Source organism: Prionailurus bengalensis, chromosome C2 (genome assembly GCF_016509475.1).
Source record: "Prionailurus bengalensis isolate Pbe53 chromosome C2, Fcat_Pben_1.1_paternal_pri, whole genome shotgun sequence".
In the NCBI taxonomy this organism is placed as follows: domain Eukaryota; kingdom Metazoa; phylum Chordata; class Mammalia; order Carnivora; family Felidae; genus Prionailurus; species Prionailurus bengalensis.
The window spans coordinates 53,079,575-53,103,245 of NC_057350.1; the positions used below are offsets into that span (position 1 = coordinate 53,079,575).

General features: G+C 37.7%; 1 protein-coding gene across 4 annotated transcripts in view; it reads right to left on the minus strand.

The window, feature by feature from the left end:
• Positions 1–8,640: 8,640 nt before the first annotated feature.
• The window catches only part of CBLB (Cbl proto-oncogene B), a 217,891-nt gene continuing 202,860 nt past the window's right edge, over positions 8,641–23,671 (minus strand). For all 4 annotated transcript variants that reach the window (XM_043594053.1, XM_043594055.1, XM_043594054.1 and 1 more), the window contains one exon: positions 8,641–9,566. In XM_043594053.1, the coding sequence (XP_043449988.1) occupies positions 9,307–9,566 (260 nt within the window). In that variant the 3' untranslated portion in view covers positions 8,641–9,306. The remainder of the gene's footprint in view (positions 9,567–23,671) is intronic.

A 23,671-nucleotide genomic window follows, 5' to 3' on the forward strand; every position in this document is an offset into this window, starting at 1 on the left:
TAGAGTTTAACTTCGCTAAGGAACACAAAGTAGAGTCTGAGCACTGCTACATCTATGCGGTGATTTAGCGCTTTGTCAGTGATATTTTATCAAATCCTTGACCATTCTCCTGGGGAAAGTGCAGTTTGAATCTCCTTATTTGTATCCGAACAGATCTTAATCAACAGTAGAGGGTTTGAACACTTTTGCATACTTTCAAATTTCCCAGGTGGAATGGTAGCGTGTGGTCCAAAAGGAAGCAAGTGCTCTTGTTCCAATCTTCAACTCCAAGTGAATTTAACTTAAGGGGTAATACCACAAAGAATTGACAAGTCACGCATCAAAGTGGTAGTGGTCCTTTGAGAAGAGAACAAGAACATTGGTCTTCTCAAGGCGCCGAAGTGCTGATGAGAGACATAAGTGTCCTTACATGCCATTAATGTGAAAGGCAAAGTATATTGAAGCTGAATTTGCAGTGTCCTTAACACGACAAGTTTATAGCCTCTCAGAGATTAATTGCATGATGGCCAAAGGTGCTTTTGTGTTACACGCTGGAGCTTTATAATGAAACAGATGTTTTTGGTTTAACCTGTGAGAATATTTGTTCCCCTTCCCTGCTTATTGGCTCTTCACTGAATCAATTATCTGCCTGTCTTTTGCTAAGAAATGGTAGGCTGTAATGTAATTTTTTTCTTTTCCTTTTTAATATATACAGTGAATTAATAACAAAATAGGTACTTATGCACATTGAAAATGGCTAGTTCGAATGACCCATAGTGTTAAGCCATTTTGCAATGCAGATTTATTAACTCCTGCACATTTTCAAGTTGTTATCACTTTGTGGGATTTGAAGTATATAGTTCAGCTTCAGCTACATGAGAATGTTTACTCATAGTGTTGACCAATTGCCAAATCATTTTTAATACAGAACAACTAGTCAATAAGGAAATATATTTATCTTGCCCACACTGCTGCCATATGCAATAATAGCAGTAGGTGAAGTCACGTGCTCATTTTCAGTTCCCTTGCTTGCCCACAAAACGATTGCTTAGATCTTGCCTGGCTGTTTTGAGATCTATTTTTAATATCTAATCTGTAGAGGGGGACTAATTGATAGGTTATAATTCGAGCTCTTCTTGTGAATTGTTGAATTGTTGAAAGTTATTCTTGACTCTGGCTTATGAATTCTCTTTATGTGCAGAGAGAAGATGCCAAGGATAACATACCTATTTCAAAAGAGCTTTGAGAACTAGAAACTTGAAAACAAAATAGAATACTTTCCCAAATCCAAAGTACTATATAAATGTTTAATTATGTTAGCACTGATTTAAAAGCCCAATAGAGATACTTTAGTCTTGCTTTCAACCACCTATTCCCCCTTATTTTGCAAGAAATTTCAGATAAATAGCATTGCACATCGCTCTTGATTAAACATTTATACAAATAACTGTCTTGGTACTGCTGTTTTGATTCATGTCTGACAAGCCTCAGGCCTAGGTCCTTGTGGTTAAGTTTAATTTTCTGCAAAGATATTTTGCATCTTACACTGGAACATTTCTTCCGGGAAATGTGCGGTTCCTTTTGAGAGTAATTTCAGCACAGTGATATTCTAGGTAAGTTGATGCCAGATGTTTATTTCATGCCCCACATATTTACCTCATAAACCAGCAAACTAATGAGGTTTGAATAGTTTCCTGTGGGAAAAGGAATGTCTGCTGTGAAGGGAGGGAGAGTTGGGGATGAGGCTGGACCCCACACTGTTGGGTGATGGAGATAAGAGAGTCTTCACTGCAGTGACCGTGGGGCAGATAACTGGAGTTTTCAGCTAGAGGGCTGGACAGGGCTGAGCTTGCCAGGCAGGAAGTTACTCCAGAGACAGAAATGGAGTTGCCCAGCCCACAGCATCTTCCTAGTGAAGGACCTTGCAGTGATTTTGAATGCTTTTCTTTAAGCTAAGGAAACCATCAAAGTCAATTTTAAATAAAATGGTTTTGTTTTATTTTTAGTAACCAATTCACTGAACACTGTCAACCTGATGGGCTGCCAACACAGTTATGCTGTAATTCCCCTGCCCCCCCCCCCCCAATATCACAATTTTTGACTGTCCTCTCTTATCTGGTCATCAACATTCTAATCCAGTCTAGTCTGTTCAGGGTCTCCCAGCCCTGGCCAGGCTCCAGACTCAGGGGTTAGAAGAAGAGAAGGAGCAAGATCTATTCTGTTCTACCACTCCTCTTCACTTTTAGGTGTCTTCTGCTTCAGGGTTGGGACAGGGGACAGAGAGTTAAAGGGACACATTCTCTTTGCTTCACAAGTGCAACTGCAGCGAATCCTGGATGTTTTTCTTTCATGTGTGTGGCAAGTCCCTCAGTGGAGGCTCTCATTGTGTTCTTACGTGAGTTCTTCAGGAAGTCGCTAACTGGGTTATTGTCTGACTCATAAGATACCCATTGGCCGAACTCCCTCATGACTGGTTTGGTAGCATGCACCCCAAAGTCTTTTGCTGCTTGGGTTATTGTGCCTGGTAGGTAGCCTTCATAGTTCCTGTCAGGATGCCTGAAGCTCAGAAGCTTTGACAGGAGTCTGCCTGTCCTGGGGGATATGATGCATCCTTGCCCTCCCCATGGTGGAGCTGCTTGTCAGTGATTCACTGCAGACCATTTTGTTTTCTTTTAACTCACATACTCACAGATGGCAGATCAGTAAGTCCACTGCACAGACATCCAATAGAAAGAAATGACAGTTTTCTAATCTTTGCAGTTGGCTTTCTGGAGCTATCCCTTGGATAGGGAGAGGTGGACTCAATCCTTAACATTCTTATCCATCACTCACTTCTCCCAGGTCAACCCCTGAATCCATCGTATACTTGGGAGGGTGCAGAAGAAAGTTCTGCCGCCAGCATCTTAATGAGTCCTGCAGAGGTTTGCTAGGTGGGTTTTTTAGAATATGGATGTGTTTCATCTGTTGTTTTATCTTTGGAGCTTTAGCCTCCTCATTCTAGGAGAAAAGGAAAAGTCCACGTCAACATCTGGCCACATTTGGTATGAGGGGACTAAAGAATGCCACTAGTTTTCTTGCTTTTCTCTCTACCCTAAAGACAAAATTAATTTTTGTGCCTGAACTAGATTTTAAACAAATGAACCAAAAGGCGGCCTCTTGGGTGTAAATAAGGAGCTTCTGAATATTTGGTTTAGGTGGTCGTCAATGGGGAAGAAAACAGCTCTCAAGGAACCACACTGGCTTTGGCATTCCAGCCAGCTCACCCCCTGTAATTTCTACCCTCACTGTTCTGGATTTTGAGTAACAAGCACAGGAAGAATGCATGAATGGTAGCAAAGGTTTTATATTCAAAACTCTGCAGTTTTTTGGCAGAATGTGTAGATCATTACCCTTAAAGTTTCAAATTTCCTGTTTAGCCACAACAGTCTTGTTCCACTGTTATCTGCCCTTTGCTTTGGCAGGCATGCTTCTCTCTGTGGTCTACTCTGGGGATTCCAAGAGATAAAATGTGGCTTAAGCGCCCTGGGTAGGGCGTGTGGTAATGACAGCTGCCATTTATTGAGCATTCGATGGTACCAGGCATGTTCTGAGTTCTTTAGTGCATTTGCTCATTGAGTCCCCCAATTATCCTTTACTGTAGATATGGTTGCCATCTTCCTTTTACATATGAGGCAACTAATGGGCAGAGAGGTTAGGATACTTGCTTAAGGTCACATAGCTTGGGAGTGGCAGAGGTAGAGATTGATCCTAGGTAATCTGGCTTCACAGCCTGTACTCTTAACCACTGTCATGTTGCCATAGGAATTTGTGAGCAGTAATCTCTTAAATAGACATTTGTCATAATCTCTTTATGAAGAAGTGAGTATTCTCTTAGCTTCTCAAGTTACTAAAAGACAGGTTTGAGCTTTACCAAAGTAAATTTTATAATCTCCTAGCTTTTACTTGGTGCATCTGAGTTTTTTGGTTATAAATAATTTTCCCTATCTCAACAGGGAACATAAACTGAGGTATCTACTGTGATCATGTTAGTAAGTAGTTACATGTATCTTCTGGTCCATGGGTGAAGCAAGCAGGATCAAAGAAAGATACCATTTCACACAGAAGCTAGTGGCAAGCTGAAGCCAGAATTTAGGGTTGTTTCTAGCATCGGCTATTCAAGGGTGCAATTTTTATTTATTTGAAACATCTTGTTGTGCACGACGTACCATGTTCTGTATTAGGAACTTGGGACACAGAAGTCAGATGCGCTACCTTTACGAAGGAAGTTCAGTCTAGTTGGGACCATCTGTGGGATAAGGTGACTGCAGAACCACTTAGGTGTTATATTGTGCTGTGTGAGACATAAAAAGATGATATGCTCGACTCAATCTGTGGGATAAGATAGGGGGTGACTCACACAGGCAATGCTTGAGCTGGACTTTGAAAACTAAGAGTAGGCCAGACTGGGAAAAGGGAAAGGGATATTCAGGAGTAGCGCAAAGACATAGAGCATATTTGGGCAATTGTAAGCTTAGCAACAGTGATGAGGGCCTCGGGTGGGAGGGGAGTATAAACAGGAATGCAGACAGGGAATCCCTATCATCGGAAGCCACTGGGGACTAACATTGGATTTGAAGTTCAGAACCTTCATTCTGTCTTGCATTGGAGCCTGGAAGTCAAATTCTAAGAGAGTCATAATTCAGACCTAAAGGAGGGTAGTGGCAGTAGGGATGAAAAGGAAGCAAAAACAGATAATTACGAATACTGTTCAAGTTTCATCTGAAAATCAAGCAAAAGAGGGACACGAAGAAAAGGCATGGAAATTAAATTTCCCTTAGCCTATTGCCTGCCATTTGATGTGGCAATTCCTGTTAGACACACCCTAATTCTGGTTATTTTCATGGTTACTGCCAACTCTGACCTCCAGCAACAGATTGCTAATTCAATGATTCCTAGAATCTTAGATGTCTTGCACAGTCCTTTACTAAGAGGCACCAACATACTCTCTTCAGCCTTTTCTGTGTTCCTCAGACCCCTTATTTCTCACCTTTGCCTAAGTAGCCGTGTTTTAGCATGTGTGCTACTCTTAGTTGAGATGTTTTACCTCTGGAGTTTTCCTCTTTTAGGCTGACAAAATGCTATACAGCCTTATCACTAGTCAAGATTTCCAGAAGGAATGTGTCACTCCCTACTTTAATTCTGAGGTCCTAGAAGAGGCCTGATAGTTGTTAAAAGTATTAAATGTTTTACTAAGTTCACATAGTAAGGGCCCATATAGTAGTACATGGTACATACAGTAAGGGTCCCATAAATGTTCTTAAGCATTTACTATAAATACATAATTCCAGTACAATGTGACCATTTCTTTGTAGCATTTATTGTATTGGAATTATTTGCTTATATGTATGCCCCCATTTAATTGTATGTGCTTGGAGGGCATAACTAGTAAGGGTATAAATACTATTACAAATATGCATGGGATTTTGCAGGTACTACTTTCACATTTTATGGTTCTTGATATAAAAGTAGTTATTAACATTTTTTTTTCATTTCCATTGTTCCCTCCCCATTATATACTGGCCCATTTTATATGCTCTCCATTATATAACAAATGATTAAAACTATCACAAATTTAGAGAAAATTAGATGTTAGTTGATTAGGAATTATCAATTATATAGCATGTCATCTGAAATGCTTCAGCCTTTCCCAGATAGGATTCTTGTAACCTTACCAGAACTCCGACTTTCACGTCTAAGACACAGAAGGAGCTTATTGATGTAAATATCTTAAAAGGATATGGTTTTGGTATTTAATAACTAATACCCATCTGGGATGGGCATTTGGTACCATTTTGTCCAGTTAACTTTTGAATCCAATGTCTTTTGTTTAACACAAAGAAAACATAGAAATGCTGTGAAAGAAATGTTTGTGTTCATTAGAAAAATATATACCAACTCTGCGTTTTGTTAAGATTCATTTTATAAAATACCTTAAAAGAACAAAGTACTTGAGTTTACATAATAACCAGAATTGAAAAAAGATGAATATAAATTAATTGAACACATAACTATTTTGCCACATTAGACAAGTTTTAAAAAGGCATTAAAAAAAATAGTAATTGGGAAGAAACCCTTCACTCTATTGCTGTCTTTTTCTGGCAACTTTTCCTAGAAGCACTAAAATTCCAAGTCAACAGGCAGTACCTGTATTGTTGAAAACACACTGTAATTTGCTTCCAAATGTGTCAGCTTAAGAGAAGAAAATTAAATTTTTAACCAGGGTAGATAATTCAGTGCAAATTAAAGCTTCAAGTTGAAAATTCAAGAGGAAAAATAAATGTCCCAACTGTAGGAAATGCTTATGGAACTGAAAAAGAAAAAAAAATTCACATTATGAAGAAATCTTTGCAAGTGTTCTTGTGTGTGAAATATTGAGTTAACAAATGGACCCTCTGAAGTTGCAATTAGGGCTTTAGTAAGACTATTTGCAATGCGGGCGATGGGAGGTGAACAGGCAAGAGCTAAAGGTCATTTTGTGGAAGGAGGTTCAAGTTAACCATAAGCGCTACTCTGATTCAATTGTAGAAAATTTGGCCAGGGTATTGCAGACATCAAGGGGAAAAAAATTATGGAGACTAATTTACTGTGTTATCATTGAGGATAAGTACTTCTATCCCCAGAACATGTTGGGGGATGGAGGAGAGCAATATTGGCCATGATTTAAGTATATGGATTATATGGTGTACTGGCTCAAAAAATAATTGTATTACTAAGTCTTGAGAAATGGGAGGAATGTCTAACTTTCTGGATCGCAGTGAAACCAAGTCACCTTCATTTCCAACCCTTAATGGGTAGTCACTTCTATGATTAAAGTATTTAGGTTTATTTCTACAAAAAATATTTTTTTTTTGAGTTTGGTAGTCGTTGGTAATAGGTAGCAATGGGCTTTTCATGACTATTTGAAAGTTTCCCTCTTTCCATTCCACTCAGGTTTTTGATTCATTCTTTTTCATGATAAAACTGATGGCTACTATTGGGTACAAGATGCAGAGATTTTAGTGGGGGCTAGCACATTTTCTTCACAAAATAGATTTAAAAAGTCTAAATTTACTATATTATCACCAGTCTTTTTCTAATTCTCACTGGAAAATTTCACATATTTGAAAATTGAATGAAGATGTCCTATGTTTCCTAACATTTGTATTTTATCTCATTCCCTATTAAAGTTATAACAATGTTATCACAATGAAGTGGCAACTTTTGGCTTTTAGTTGTACCTATGATCAGCAAGTCATAAAAAAACAAAATATACAGTGCTATTTCAACGTGACATCAGAGACTGGTTAAACAAAAAGTGAATAATCATGATATATGCAGAATTCATAAATCAATGAAGAATTAGCTGATGCAGTTTTTAAAAGTATAAAAACTGCACTCCTCCACCTGGAGGAAGAACATCTAAGGAAAAGTAAAAATTCCTCTCCAGTGACATTAACCAGTGCAGAATCACTTGAAATTAAAACACCCAAGACCTGTGACTCCTCTCAACTACCTCCTATCGTGAGAGCCAAATTGACGAATAAGGACATGTGGCATTTGAAAACAATGTGCTTTGAAATGAAAACATGTGCTTTGAAAACAATGCATTAGTTTACCTCCCCAGGTTAACCTGGTGGCTGTTCCAGTCCTGAACATGGACTTCCCTGGGGTCCTGCTAGCTGTTTGGTCCTGTCCTTTCAAAGCCTGAAGCTCTCAATCAGATGCATCCTATTACATCACACTGGGTGTGAAGTTTAGAGAGGGAATGGTAGAAAGGTGCACAAACCCGCAATTAGTCCATATTTAGGGAAACTTCTGTGGGTTCAAGCATTTTACACAGGCCTAGTTTTTGTCCCATTTCTCCACTACTCATTAGGCTTTGTCCATCAGAGAGAGACTTTTACCACCAAAAGCACAGATGAAGAATAACAAAACATTATATTGGAATCAGTTGCGAGTTTGTGCTTTAAAAACATAGTGCCTAATGGCATCAAGCACATCATAGATGCTCAATAAATATTTGTAGATTAAAATAATGTTTCTGAAGAACCAACCTCCATTTTGGGGGAGAAAAAAAAGCAAAACTAGATGAATTTCTTTCCCCTGACTGGATGGAGCAATGAGAATCTACAAATCAAATATGAACTTTAATTTGATTGCAGAGATTTTGCCAAAGGAAAAAAAAAAAAACATTGCCACAGTAGCATTGGCACTTAACAGTGCATCAAAGATTTAACTTTTCCACTGCAATGTGAACTGGTTCCTAAACCTGTTAGGTACCAGAGTATAATCACTCAAATAGGAAATGAAATCTATTCCACTTCGGGAAAGGTATGGTAATTTTATCTGAAAATTATTAATATATTTCAGGGAGACGGCCCTCTTACTCAGCATGCCTCAAAGTAATGCAGGCATAAATGTCAGGGGACCTCATTATATAACTTCAGTACGGCATTGTCATGTGCCAAGTGTATTTCTCCCACATCTGCAGTAGTTGCTTTCTAATATTTTATATTTTTACAGAGTAGTGACACCCCTGGGATGGCAAAGATGAGAATATGGGAGGTTAAAGATCAAAAAACTTACACTAAAAAGGGATGTTCCTTTAGATCATATGAAAACCCCTTATCAAAAGGCAGTTAGTTCATTGACAAAAAAATGCTTTATACATTCATAATTTTCCCATCTCACAACAGCAAAGGTTTCCAAAGAAAAGACTCAGTAGTGAAGGCCACACACTTTTTTTTTTTTTTTTTTGCATTAGTTTGACACATTGAAAATCAGAACCTTTAAAGCATCTTGTAAATGGGAGAAATGGAACTGGACCTGGGCAGGAGTGGGGGCGGGGCAGGGTGGGAGAGATCAAAATGAACATGTGACTTAGCTGTTGACGTGGACAGTGAGGGAGTTGGTGGGAGATGTTACAGCAGACCTGACCACTCTACCAAGGGTCTGTAAAGAACACAGTACAGGTATCAAAAAAACAAAAACCCTAAAACGAATCTAAAAACAAAAACAAACTGCAACTTGGCCAACTTGTAAACAAGGAAAAGCATTTCACAGACTCAAAGTTCAAGGGAAGTAAACGTCTTTAAATTATTTTTGTCAGTTCAACCCTGATTTAAAAGTATGGCTAGCAGAAATAAGCACAGCTGTTGACATCCTGAGCAAGCAGCTGTCTTCTGAGAAGCAGCACTTCCACGCCTCTTCTCGAGATGCCACACGAGGAGACACCTTCTCTCACTTGTCTCTTTTCCATGATCCTGGAATATCGAATGCCTGCCATTTTGGTGTTGACAGTCTTGGCTGCTATAGATTTAGACGTGGAGAGACTGGAGGCGGGAAGGCAAATTCTCGGAGGATGCTACGCGCCACTTCGACGTTATTCTGAGCTATCTCTAAGGCTCTCTTCACTTCTTCAAAGGCATAACCCTCTCCCATGAGTTTTGCAATTTTCGCATCAACATTTTCCAATGCTGCCTCGGGCCCATGGGGTTTTCTGTGGTGGATTTCTGGTGCAGTCCTGCGGGGTCGTGGTTTAGGAGGTCTGGCTGGTGCTTGTGAACCATCTGTAGATTTTAAAAGAGAGACAGCATGTAAATAATGGGATAAAAATAAAGATAGCTTATCGGTATGATCTCATTCCATACGAAAATGCTGTTTTTCATTATCTCCATAAAAAATTTTTTTTCTCATTTTTATATACTATTGTAGGGTAGGTTATATTGTCCCCATTTTGAACATTTAAAAAACGGAGTTAGAATGTGTTGGAAGTTTGAGAAATTAATACAGATTTCTTCCCAATTCTACATAGTATTCTTTAAGCCATATAAAATAAGGGATAGAAAAGGGGAAAAAAATTAAAAAAGAATGGCTTTCAGTATGGGAACACAGCTTATTTTTTCCTACTATGGTGAAGGAACTTTTTTGGGAAGTTTCTACCACAGGAAACTGTTACAAGGTTGTCAGCATTCCTGGGAGGACATCCCCATCAGGCCCTCCATTCCACCCAGGCCACAGCACAGTTACTCTGAGCAATATGCACTGTAATGTCCTGGCCTGTCTGATTTTTTAAGTTAATAATGCTGTCAACTGTGCTGGGGAAGGGGGGAAATAGTAGGTGCTTCGGGTCTACTGTTAGTTAACTGGCTGAACAGAAGTAAACAGTGCTTTGTTCAAATACTGTATCCAGATTTCAACTTAGGAAGTTTTGCTAAAGAAAAAGCAAAGCCAGTGGAAACCTCAGCAGTGAAGATTTGGGCTCCATATCAGTCCCCTGATAAGTTTCTCCAAGTTAAATCAAATGACACTAGTAACCATCAATGGAGAGTAATCTTACTAAGAGAAAAAGTTATAGACCACCATGGCACACAGATCACCAGGGCAGGGACCAGTAGCTTGAAAAGGCACTTCTGTTGTGGAGTTCCATAATATCTATACTTGGTACTATATATCAAAAGCCTAAATTAAAAAAAACAAGATGAAAATAAAAATTGTCAAATTTATGCCATGAAATACATTTATGGATTTAAGACTCTTTAAACATCAGTGCTTCTTTAATATCTTCCGCAGACCACTGACAAATGTCCGATGATAAATCAAAGTTAAGCGAATGAGGAAGTGAGGGTACAATCCAAATGCCTTGTGACTCTGGTCTCCATCTTCTCCTTCTTCGCCAACTTTCCCAATACCTTCATGGGAAATTGTAAGTAGATATTTTCAATAATAATCAAATTGAAATAAAAAATTATCTAGTCCATTCTATTTTTCTTACAAGTCTATTTTTCCATGAGAAGGTAGCTTGTAAAAACTACCCTGTTTACAACTCTAGCAATATAGCAGCATAGAATACATATGTGAAAGCCTCCAGTATGAAGATACTCAGTTCCACACCACATTGTATGGTAGTCTTAAATTTTCTTATAGGATACTGCCCAGTTTGAAAAAAAGATATAGCTGTAGATACAGCTTATTCAATTACGCTCATATACAAGAATATACATTAATTTCTGGTTCTTGCTCAAGTCTGTACTGTTTCTTGCATCTGTAACTAAACATCTCAAGTTAATTATGGTCTGCTAAATTGCATTTCTTACTGCGTCTTCAGGTTCCATTTATTTTCTACTAAGTATTTCCATTATGTCACACAGAGATGGACAATAAATTTTACTTCGCTTCTAATCATTACCAAAAAAAAAAAAAAAAAAAAAAAAAAAGATTAGAAATCCTAGCAAGCTTTCTGAGCTTCAACACAGAATTCATACATTGAAATCTTGTCTGTTCTGATTTACTTTTGGGTGAGAAAAGTACTTAGACTTAAGTACAAGTCTAAATTTCTTGTATTGCATAGGTAATTCTTTAAGAGTTTTTTTAATACTGTTATTTTGTTTTTGTCCAAAATACGGAGAAAGGCACATGAATGTCAAGCATCTTTGAAAAGAACAGCTAAATATATCACATAAGTGGGAAGGCTACTGTGGCAGCCAGAGACACATTGAATAGTATAACTGACAATGAAGTCTTAAGATTTAGAACTTTTAAATTTAATAAGCTTATGTATTTTTAATTGAAGTACAGTTGACATAAAATATATTAGTTTCAGGTGTACAACAATGATTTGATATTTATATACATTACTAAATGCTCACCATAGTATAGTTACCATCTGTCACCAAAGTTATTACAATATTATTGACTATATTCCTTATGTTGTACTTACAACTGGAAGTCTGTTCTTTTATTTATTTTATTTTTTTTAATGAAATTTATTGACAAATTGGTTTCCATACAACACCCAGTGCTCATCCCAAAAGGTGCCCTCCTCAATACCCATCACCCACCCACCCCTCCCTCCCACCCCCCATCAACCCTCAGTTTGTTCTCAGTTTTTAACAGTCTCTTATGCTTTGGCTCTCTCCCATTCTAACCTCTTTTTTTTTTTTTCCTTCCCCTCCCCCATGGGTTCCTGTTAAGTTTCTCAGGATCCACATAAGAGTGAAACCATATGGTATCTGTCTTTCTCTGTATGGCTTATTTCACTTAGCATCACACTCTCCAGTTCCATCCACGTTGCTACAAAAGGCCATATTTCATTTTTTCTCATTGCCACGTAATATTCCATTGTGTATATAAACCACAATTTCTTTATCCATTCATCAGTTGATGGACATTTAGGCTCTTTCCATAATTTGGCTATTGTTGAGAGTGCTGCTATGAACATTGGGGTACAAGTGGCCCTATGCATCAGTACTCCTGTATCCCTTGGATAAATTCCTAGCAGTGCTATTGCTGGGTCATAGGGTAGGTCTATTTTTAATTTTCTGAGGAACCTCCACACTGCTTTCCAGAGCGGCTGCACCAATTTGCATTCCCACCAACAGTGCAAGAGGGTTCCCGTTTCTCCACATCCTCTCCAGCATCTATAGTCTCCTGATTTGTTCATTTTGGCCACTCTGACTGGCGTGAGGTGATACCTGAGTGTGGTTTTGATTTGTATTTCCCTGATAAGGAGCGACGCTGAACATCTTTTCATGTGCCTGTTGGCCATCCGGATGTCTTCTTTAGAGAAGTGTCTATTCATGTTTTCTGCCCATTTCTTCACTGGGTTATTTGTTTTTCGGGTGTGGAGTTTGGTGAGCTCTTTATAGATTTTGGATACTAGCCCTTTGTCCGATATGTCATTTGTGAATATCTTTTCCCATTCCGTTGGTTGCCTTTTAGTTTTGTTGGTTGTTTCCTTTGCTGTGCAGAAGCTTTTTATCTTCATAAGGTCCCAGTAATTCACTTTTGCTTTTAATTCCCTTGCCTTTGGGGATGTGTCGAGTAAGAGATTGCTACGGCTGAGGTCAGAGAGGTCTTTTCCTGCTTTCTCCTCTAGGGTTTTGATGGTTTCCTGTCTCACATTCAGGTCCTGTATCCATTTTGAGTTTATTTTTGTGAATGGTGTGAGAAAGTGGTCTAGTTTCAACCTTCTGCATGTTGCTGTCCAGTTCTCCCAGCACCATTTGTTAAAGAGGCTGTCTTTTTTCCATTGGATGTTCTTTCCTGCTTGGTCAAAGATGAGTTGGCCATACGTTTGTGGGTCTAGTTCTGGGGTTTCTATTCTATTCCATTGGTCTATGTGTCTGTTTTTGTGCCATCCTCTTTTATTTTTAATGTTTATTTTTGAGAGAGAGAGAGCGCAAGTGGGGGAGGGACGGAGGATGTGAAGCAGGCTCCATGCTGACAGCAGAGGGCCTGATGCAGGGACTGAACCCAAGAAATGTGAGATCATGATCTGAGCTGAAGTTGGATGATGAACCCACTGAGCCTCTCAGGTGCCCCTCGAGGTTTGTACCTCTTAATCTCCTTCAGCTATTCTGCCCATTTCTCAACCCCCATACAACTACTAGTTCTCTGTATTTATGAGTTGGTTTGTTTTTTTTTCTTTTTTTTTTTAGATTGCACATACAAGAGAAATCATACGGTATTTGTCTGACTTATTTCATTTAGCATAATACCCTCTAGGTCAATCCACATTATTGCAAATGTCAAGATCTCATATCTTATGGCTAATATTCCATCCAGTGTGTGACTTTCTGTGTGTATATACATCTTTATCCATTCATTTATGGATGGACACTTACATTGCTTTCATGTCTTGGCTATTGTAAATACTGCTGCAATGAACACAGGGGTGCATCTATTTCTTTAAGTTAGTGTTTTTGTTTTCTGCAGAAAAATACGAGAAGTGGAATTACCCTCTACCCTTTTAATGTGTTTATGTAATATTGCATATACTTTTATTATACACCTCCCTTAACTAATTATTGTTGATACAGTTGATTTTACCACTTTGTAAGTAATTGACCTACTAGTTTTACTATGTAAGGCCTTTTTTATTTTTCCACTTAAGAAGTCCCTTCAGCATTTCTTGTAATGCTTGTTTAGTGGTGATAAACTCCTTTAACTTTTGTCTGGGAAACTTTCTCCTTCAATTCTGAATGATAATCTTGCCAAGTGCAGTATTCTTGGTAGTAGGTCCCCCCCACCACCCCCAACTTTCAGCACTTTGGATGTATCATGCACTCCCTTCTGGCCTGCAAAGTTTCTGCTGAAAAATCAGCTGGAAGTCTTATAGGTGTTCCCTTATAGAGGTAGTTGTTTTTCTCTTGTTGCTTTTAAGATTCTCTTGTTATCTTTAATTTTTGCTATTTTAATTATTATGTGTCTTTGTGTGGATCTTTTTGGAGTCATCTTGCTTGGGGCTCTCTGTGCTTCCTGAGCCTGACTTTATTTCCTTTATCAAGCTACAGAAGCTTGTAGCTATTACTTCTTCAAATAAATTTTCTGCTCTTCTCTCTTCTGGGACTATTATAATACAAATGTTAGTATGTTTGATGTTCTCCAAGAGGTCCCTTAACCTATCCTCATTTTTTAAAATTATTTTTTCTTTTTTTCTGTTCAGCTTGGATAACTTCTACTGTTTGGCCTTGTAGATCACTAATTCATTCTTCTGCATCCTCTAAGCTGCTGTTGATTCCCTCTAGTGTGTTTTTCAATTCAGTTAGTATATTCTTCAGCACTGACTGGTTCTTTTTTATATTTTCTTTGTTGAAATTCTGAGATCATTCACTCTTCTCCCAAGTCCAGGAGCATCTTTAAGACCATTTATTTGAACTCTTTATCAGGTAGACTGTTTATTTTATCTGTTTCAATTAGTTTTTCTTTTTTTTTTTTTCCCTGAGGTTTTGCCTTGTTCTTTCATTTGGAAATTATTCCTCTGCCTCCTCATTTTGTCTGACTCTGTTTCTACATATTAGGTAGATCAGCACTGTTTCCTGATCTTGAAGGTAGTGGTCTTGTGTAGAAGGTCTCCTATAGGGCCCAGAAGTACAGTCTTCTCCAGTCATCAGAACCAGGTGCTCCAGGGGTATTCCATGTGTGGGTTATATGCGGGTGGGGCTGGCCTCTCCCCACCCCAGGGCAGGAGTTGCTTCGGGGGGCAGCATGCTGGTCCTGACCATGGCTGCCCTCCAGGTGTGTCAGGGCAGGAACCACTTTGGAGGGACATCTGTAGGAAGTGGCAGGGTGGGTCCACAGGGGAATGCCAGGGTGGGATGAGCAGTGCTAGGAAAGTAGATGGAGGGTGTCTGAACTGGTGACCACCAGCATTGGGCTAGCTAGGCTAAAGGAGGGCAAGAAAGATGGTGCCTGCCAACACTTCCATACCTGGAAAAAGTTTTTACAGATCTCTGTCCCTCCTGCACATGTTCTATGATAATAAATTAACACTAATGGCACCAGTCCTTTTTAAAGTGCTGCTTCAGTGCTAACTCTTGGAGTGAGTTTATGTGTGGGCCCTTTAAGAGTAGAGTGGAGTCTGAATTTCCTATGGCCCTCTGGTTCTTCTGGAGTTAATCCCCACTGATTTTCAAAGATATTATGGGGTCTCATATTCCTGATGCAGATGCCTAGGGTCGGTGGGGGGGTACCCAGTGTGGGGCTTGAACTGCCTGCTGCAGCGAGGACCTCTGTCCCCATGATATCCCTCCTGCTTGTAGGCTGCCATTCCAGGGGTTTGGCTCGGAGCCACATTTCCTCTCTGCCCCTTCTACCCTTGTCAATGTGGGTTTTTCTTTTTGTAGCTCTGGAAGAGCTTTTTGCTAGTCTTCTGGTCATCCTCAGAGACAGTTGCTCTATGTGTGGTTGCAGGCTTAGCGTTTCAATAAGAAGAGGTGAGCTCAGGATCGATGATGCTACAATCTTCTCACCCTAAAGGTATGTATTTGTGATCCTAGTAGATAACACTAAAAAAAATGGTACCTTTTACCAGGAAAAACCCCCAGGAAACCCATCTGTTATATAAGGCTGCTATAATTAATACTGGCAATGTAATTTGCAGATGACTCTTCTTTACTTGAAAAAAATTAGTAAACATAATTCAAGAAATCTAAGTTAACAAGGAAACACACACACACACACACAATGATTATGTCAACCCTAGGGTAGTGAAGGTATCTCTGATCCTGAAACTGGTATTTTTTCGTTTTACACACAAAATATCAACCAGGGAAAGTGATTCAAATGACCTCTAAAAGGAATCAGGACAGATTTTAAACACAATTAAAAAAAAAAAGACTTTCTTAAAGCAAAGATTTATTTTCCCAATAGATATTTTCCCTTGAAATTCAAAACTGACATATCCCAGCTCATTTAAACCTAGTCCTCATTGCAATGTTAGGGCAATGTTCCTCAAAACAATGCTGGCATCTCTTCAAAATCTTACAAATGCTTGGAATTTTAATTTTATCATGTATTGGAGCCTACAAATAGAAGTAAAATGGACTCTGTTTCAACTTTTGGCCACTTGTTATATATAAATTTCCATTTATTAATGAATATTTATTCAATTTGGCATAGCTTAACTCTGTACCAGGTAATTGACAGCTACAACAGAGACTTTACTTGATGTAGATGAGGAACATTACATAGAGATGGGATTGGTCAGATGCATCTCATTCTCACAACTAAGATTTTGAGTGACCTTGAGCTAAGTAATTTACTTGTACAATTCTCACTTTCTAAATCTACTTTCCTATCTCATTTTTAGAGGTATTATTTATCCCTTCTCAGTCAGGTAGTATGCAAATTAATTAATGTAATGGCCTCTTCAGCACATATACTGAGCATTAAAAAGAAAGGACAATGAATTCACTCTCTATGATAACTGCTATACTTAAATGCTATGGAACAGTAATTACTCTAAATTAATAGCAATGTCAGAGAAGTGTGGAAGGGGGGGGAAAGCAGGGGATTTGTTGTGAGTGCCTATTTTTATACAGAAAGCTTTTAAGGAAGATCTGTTATAACCTGAACTAAGAGTGGAAACTATTAAAAAAAAAAGTGGGGAGGCATTTTCACGCTCACCATTAGAGCAAAATACTTAAAGCCAATCCTTCTTTCTACACATCTCTTTAAAAAACTTACAGCCTTCACTTTCCCACTTGTTTTTTTACAATGTCTAAAAGAGACACCGGGTCCATATTCCCTTTAGAATGTGTAGGTAATAGAAAGCAGCAGTGAAACAGAAGATGAAACTATCTCATAGTTCCCGAAATGCTGTTATAATTTTGGAGTCCGCTGGAATTACTATGAATTTTTCCAACTCTATGGGAATTTCTGTACCTGAATAAATGCCATCCTTGTGTATTCTGGTGCCGCTGCCCATGCTCATCATCGTTTTGAACTATGAGCAATGGCAATGATATCAAAGTGAGTGCAAGAATACTTGGAGCGTGGGTTCTAAACAGTACATCTTTTTGAAGCACCAGTTTTACTCGAGGAAGTGAGAAAGTCATTGTTTTTTTAAATAGCAAAATGAATACAGATTTACCAAGGAGGAAAATGTAAAATTTGCATAAGTTTTTAAGATAAAACAGACTTTGAAGCAACTTCCTGATTGTCCACTTTTGGTTAAAGCCAGGGTCTCTGTGCTGTTCAGAGAAAGTGTATCAACAAATGATACAAAATACACACACACACACACACACACACATATATATATATATATACACACATATATATATATATTTATAACTATAAAATTACATGTTATATATATTATCTCTCTATACATAATCTATATATATATTTAAAATACTTAGCTTAATATTTGGCCCACAGTGACTGCCTTTTAGAAATGATTATTATGTACAATCTGAGACATAATCTCTGTTAATTACTACTTCATGGCTATTTGATTACAGACACCAAGACTTAGACTACTGATTTTCTCAACTAACGATATCTGAGAATTAATGAAACTAACGATATCTGAGAATTAAAAGAAAAATACAAATTTTACTGATCAAGGCATTAGAAGAAATTTTAAACACATCATCATTATGACTTCGTTATTCTTTAAGATAGATCAACTAACGCTGGAACTTATTTATATCATAAGCTTCAATTGCTATCCATAGAGATACTCTGATTTTATAAGCACAGGTTTTAATACAGCTTTCACTAAATTACAAATAAAAAAATCTTCACATACATAGTGGTAGCTAATTATGATAGTTAAAGCTAAAGTTATGTAATTTTTTAATACATCCAAAAAACTGTTATAGGAGAATTACATTATTAAATTTTTAAGAAAAAAGATTCCAGATACTGTGGTTTGAGAACTAAAACTGTAAGGAAAGACGTTTGAGGCAGTTGAATTGTGGTAAAACCTTAACACTACGTTTTCCTTTGTTGAAACACCAAACAAAATCTTATACATATAATTTATCTTTAAACATCTTATCACTAATAACTCCACAGTTCTAACCCTTGAGTGAAGTGAAGCCATGCTTTTCAACTGAGATCTTAATAGAGATAATTATAGAATATTTGGTCTTAATATAAAATTCACTCAATATTCTATGACTTTCCTTTAACCTAGTTAAAAAAAATAGTAGTATTGGAATTAATTCCTCTTCTGATGAGACTTCCTTCATTTTGTCAGTGTATTTGGTAATGAGAGCTTTTACCAAACACATTTAACATAAGTCATGTGCTGAAATTCTAATTTTTTAGTAGTATCTTCAACTGCCTTCTAAATATTGAGAAAATGAAAAAGCTTCCCCAGAGCAAATGCCACATTTCAGCAGTGTGAGCACAAACATAACATTATGACGTTGTTACTCTACTATAACTTGGATTCCCTAGATTTTTAAAGAATGGCATTCAAACCATAGCACATTATATCTTACAACAAGAGAAGAGGCAACTGGAAAATTTATAAAAATGCACACATTGCCAGTATAGTTATGGACCTATGTGACTAATATACCCATGTTAAAAAATAAGATTATTAAAAAAAAATGTCTGCCTCACATACAGGTACATATGCGAATTTTAACAGTCTGGTGAAATCCACTTTTCTTTTTTGGAAATCCACTTATTTCTGATGAACTATTATGACATTCATATCATTAAAAATCAACTGTCACATCTAATATATTTTTGGGAAGCAATAAAATATTTGGAAGACTGTTGGTATATGTAGACATACATGTACCCAGTCTTTTTAGACAAGAAGATAAGGAAATATTTGTAATCAATGAAAAAGTATTTTTAAAATTATAAAAATTTTTTTAATGTTTATTTTTGAAAGAGACACAGAGTGCGAGACAGAGACATAGAATCTGAAGCAGGCTCCAGGCTCTGAGCCGTCAGCACACAGAAAAATATTTGACCCCAAATATTTTTAAATTTTTAAAAAATATTTTTCACATAAAGTTGATATTTAGAACAACATAAAAGACAAGAGAAACTGAATTTGTAGGATGCAGCAATTATACAAGAATCCTTAAAGGTCACCTTAAAAAGGCCTTAATGAAAACATGTCATGCAAAATAAGGGCTATTAGAATCCTAAAGGCACACAGCACCTAGTCTTGAGTTTTCAATGGAGAGACCTAATCCAAAAGACAAAGCCAGCCCCTTTGCTGCTGTGAAATACACTAGTGGACAGCCTATTAGTCCTGTGAGCTGCATGACAGAAAATTATCTTGATGGAAAAAAAGAATCTTATTTTTCTGTGGTTTGACTGTGTTTGTAAACAGAGTTCAGGGAGAAGGTTGAAATGTTTGATGTTACAGTTAACTGAGGCCTTCAGAGCAATAATCAAGATAATTTTATCACTCAGGTAAAAGCCAGTTGAGGCTTCTGGTAAATCCCTATTTGGGTATATTTTCACAAGGTTGTGACTCAAAGTTCCTCCTTGAAATTTCTAGTGTAATGCTAATCAGAATTCCTACCATCTGAAACCGTATGTGAATGATGTTCCTCTGGGCTATACAACACCCACATATTATGAAGCAAAACTGTAAAGAAGCTGTGTAAATACAGCATTTTGTCCACAACTTTCAAAAAACTTGAATATATGTTTCTTTTAATCCAGAGTTGGTGGCAGTGAATATGTTATTTTAAATCAGTCATGGTACTTTCCTCAAGGTTATATTTTAATGTTATTCCTTAAGGGATTTGTTTCCTTCTCTTATATACAGGCTGTCAGATAATGTCACTCCTTGAATTACACATTTTTTTCATCTGTCTGGAAATCCAGCCCTTTTGACTATTGTTTCAATGGCCACCCATGGATATATCTGAAATCTTGGAAGGACTAGAAGTTAATAGGCAAGACAGCGTGGACCAAAATTTGAAAAGGTTAATAGAATTTTCTATACTTTTCTGAGATATCTTAAAAACATATAAAACCATAGAGGGACTTCTACTTCTCCCATGCATATCATCAAGTAGACAAGAACTACTGTGTTAATAATTCTTAAAGCAACTCATTAATTATCTTTATTCCGAGGTTACGGAATGTATGGCTGTCACTATTAACAAATCTTCTGTGAACTGAGCTGTGAGTTTAAAAAAAATCTTGAAAAAGGACAAAAATCTACATAGGAAAAACTTATGATGTTTACAATTATAACACAAAAATATTGTTTACATTGGTCAACAAATGCGTGTGTTCAATTCTGGTCCAAAATGGTGACATAAGACCCTTATCTCACCTTCTCCATGGGGACACACCAACTCTGCACCTATTTATAAAGCAATTCCTCTTGAAGAACTGAGAGCCAACTGAACAGCTTCTGTACAACGAAAGAAGGACCCGGCAAAACAGCAAGAGACATGGTAATGAAGGGAACCCAGATTTGTCTGCCTTAGGGCATAGAAAAAAAGCTGTGGTTTAAAAGAGCAACTAGAATATAAAGGGACTAGCCCTAGAACCCTGCCCAACAATGGGAAAGCTGCTGAAACTCCAGGTTGGAGAGGCTGGTGAATGCACAGTATATTTCCCCCTTCACCTTGATAGAGAGGATGGGAAGCAGGGTCCAGGCACCTTAACTGGACTACCACCTCACTGAGCCCTCAGTCCCCAGTCCATACCAGCCCTAGAATCCCACAAGGCAGCTCCAACGTGGTGCACCCTGGTCAGCACTCAATACAGTTCCAGCTGTTGCACTGAGGTGGCAAAGGTACAAAGAACCCTGGAACACTTCCTACACCGCTTCAGCTTCAGGCAGTTTGCTTGGGCACCCCGGGGTGCAGAGTGCTCTGGGACCTCCTGGCTCACGCCTGCACTGGCTCCGAGTGCCCTGGGCCTCTACAGCCGACGTTGGCTCCAGTCACCCCTCCAGGGCAACTCCGCACTGAGCATCCTGTGACACCCTGGCTTGCACCCACTTCAGCAGTCCTGCCAGGGCGTTCTCTGCTTGGAGATCCCTGGGACCATGCCAGCCCGGGCACACTTCAACTTAGGGACCTCCAGCCAAATGCAACCAGCACACAGTCTATACAAAAGAGGACCATACACGAGACTGTTTCATCATGTTTAGAAGTTGCCGTTCCACCTAATTCATAGACACCAAAATCACCCAAAATGACAAGACAGAGAAACATGCTCCAAATTATAGACAAAACCTCAGAAAAATAATTAAATTAACACAGATTATTAGGCATATTGCTTAAGAGTTTAATGAACATAAAAATGAGCACTGGACTGCAGAGAAGAGTAGAACTCAACTTCAACAAAGAGATAATACAAAGAACCAGTCAGAGCTGAAGAATAGAATAAATGAAAAATACACTAGAAGAAATTAACAGTACTTTAGCAGATGCAGAAAAATGGTTCTGTAAGACAGGATAATGGAAAGCACCCAAGATGAGCAGCAAAAAGAAAAAAAGAATTCAAAAAAGAAGGCTAGGTTAAAGGATCTAACTTGGGGAAGAAAACAGAAGAATCTGGAAGAAGTCAGGAAGTGTACAGTTCAAAACAAGTTGAACCCATGAGGTCCACACTATGACACATATTCATTACAATGTTAAGATTAAAGATAAAGAGAATTTTAAACGCAGCAAGAGAGAAGCAAAATGTTATATACCAGGGAAACTGCACAAGGCTGATCTCTCAGCAGAAACTTTGCAGGCCAGATGGGAATGGCAGAGTACATCCAAAGTACTGAAAGGAAAAAACCTACAACCAAGAATACCCAGAAAGGCTGTCATTCAGAATTAAAGGATAGAGTTTCCCAGACAGAAAAGCTGAAGTTCGTTGGCACTAAACCAGAGTTCAAAAAAAAATGTCAAAGGAACTCCTTTGAGAGGAAAAGAAAAGGTCAAAATTAGAAGAAAATTGTGAATAAAAAGATATAAACTATGAAAACATATACATAAAATGTGGAGGGGGGAGTGAGAATGTTCTTTGAGCATAGGTTCAAACTTAAGTGACCATCAACTTACTATAGACTGCTATATACTTAGGATATTTACATATGAACCTTATGGTAACCAGACACCCAAAACCTATAATAGGTACATAAAAAATAGCTAAGCATAACACTACAGAAAGTCATCAATCACAAGTAAAGAAAGAAGAAAGGAACATAAAAACTATAAAACAACCAAAAATTAATGAAATGGCAAAAAGTACATACCTATCAATAACTACTTTAATGTAAATGGTCTAAATGCTCCAATCAAAGGACACAGGGCAGCCAAATGGATAAAAAACAAGACCCATCTGTATGGTGTCTACATGAGACTTGCTTCAGATCTAAAGACACATACAGCCTGAAAGTGAAAAGGTGAAAAAAAAATTCCATGTGAATGGAGATGGGGAAAAAAAAAAAAGCTAGGGTAGCAACTTATCAGACAAAACAGACTTTAAAACAATGACTGTAACACGAGACAAAGAAGGGCATTACATAATGATAAACGGTTCACTCCAGCAAGAGAATTTAATGGTTTTAAATATCTATGCCTTGAACATGGAAGCACCTAAATATATAAAGCAAGTATTAACAGACATGAAGAGAGTACTACTGACAGCACTATGATTGGGGACATTAACACTCCACTTACTTCAATGGATAGATTATCCAGACAGAAAATCAATAAGGAAACAATGTCTTTGAACAACACATTAGACCAGATGGACTTCAGATATATGCAGAACATTCCATGCAAAAACATCAAGACACATTCTTTTCTAGTGCACATGGAATATTCTCCAGAATAGATCACATGTTAGGCCACAGAGCAAATCTCAGATTTAATAAGAATGAAATCATATGCTACATCTTTTCTAGTTTCATAACATGTGGTTGGAAATCAATCACAAGGAAAAAAAAAAGGAAAAATTTCAAACATGTGGAGGCTAAACAATACACTACTAAACACCCAGTGGGTCAACAAATCAAAGAGGAAATAAAATAATACATGAAAACATGAAAATGAAAACAACAGTATAAAAATTTTTAAGATACTGAGAAAGCAGTTCTAAAGGGAAATTTATAGTGATCCAGATCTACCTCGAGAAACAAGAGAAGTCTCAAATAAACAATCTAGCCTTCCATTTAAACGAACTAGAAAAAGAAGAACAAACAGAACCCAAGGTTAGTAGAGGGAAGAAATAATAAACACCAGAGCAGAAACAAATGAAATAGAGACAAAAAAGAAAAAAAAATTGCAAAAGATTGATGAAAAAAAAAACCAGACAAAATTGATAAACCTTTAGCTGGATCATCAAAAATAAAAACACAAAATTAGAAACAAAATAGAAATAACAACTGAAACCACAGTAATACCAAGGATTATAAGAAACTACTGCTATAAAAAATTCTATGCCAACA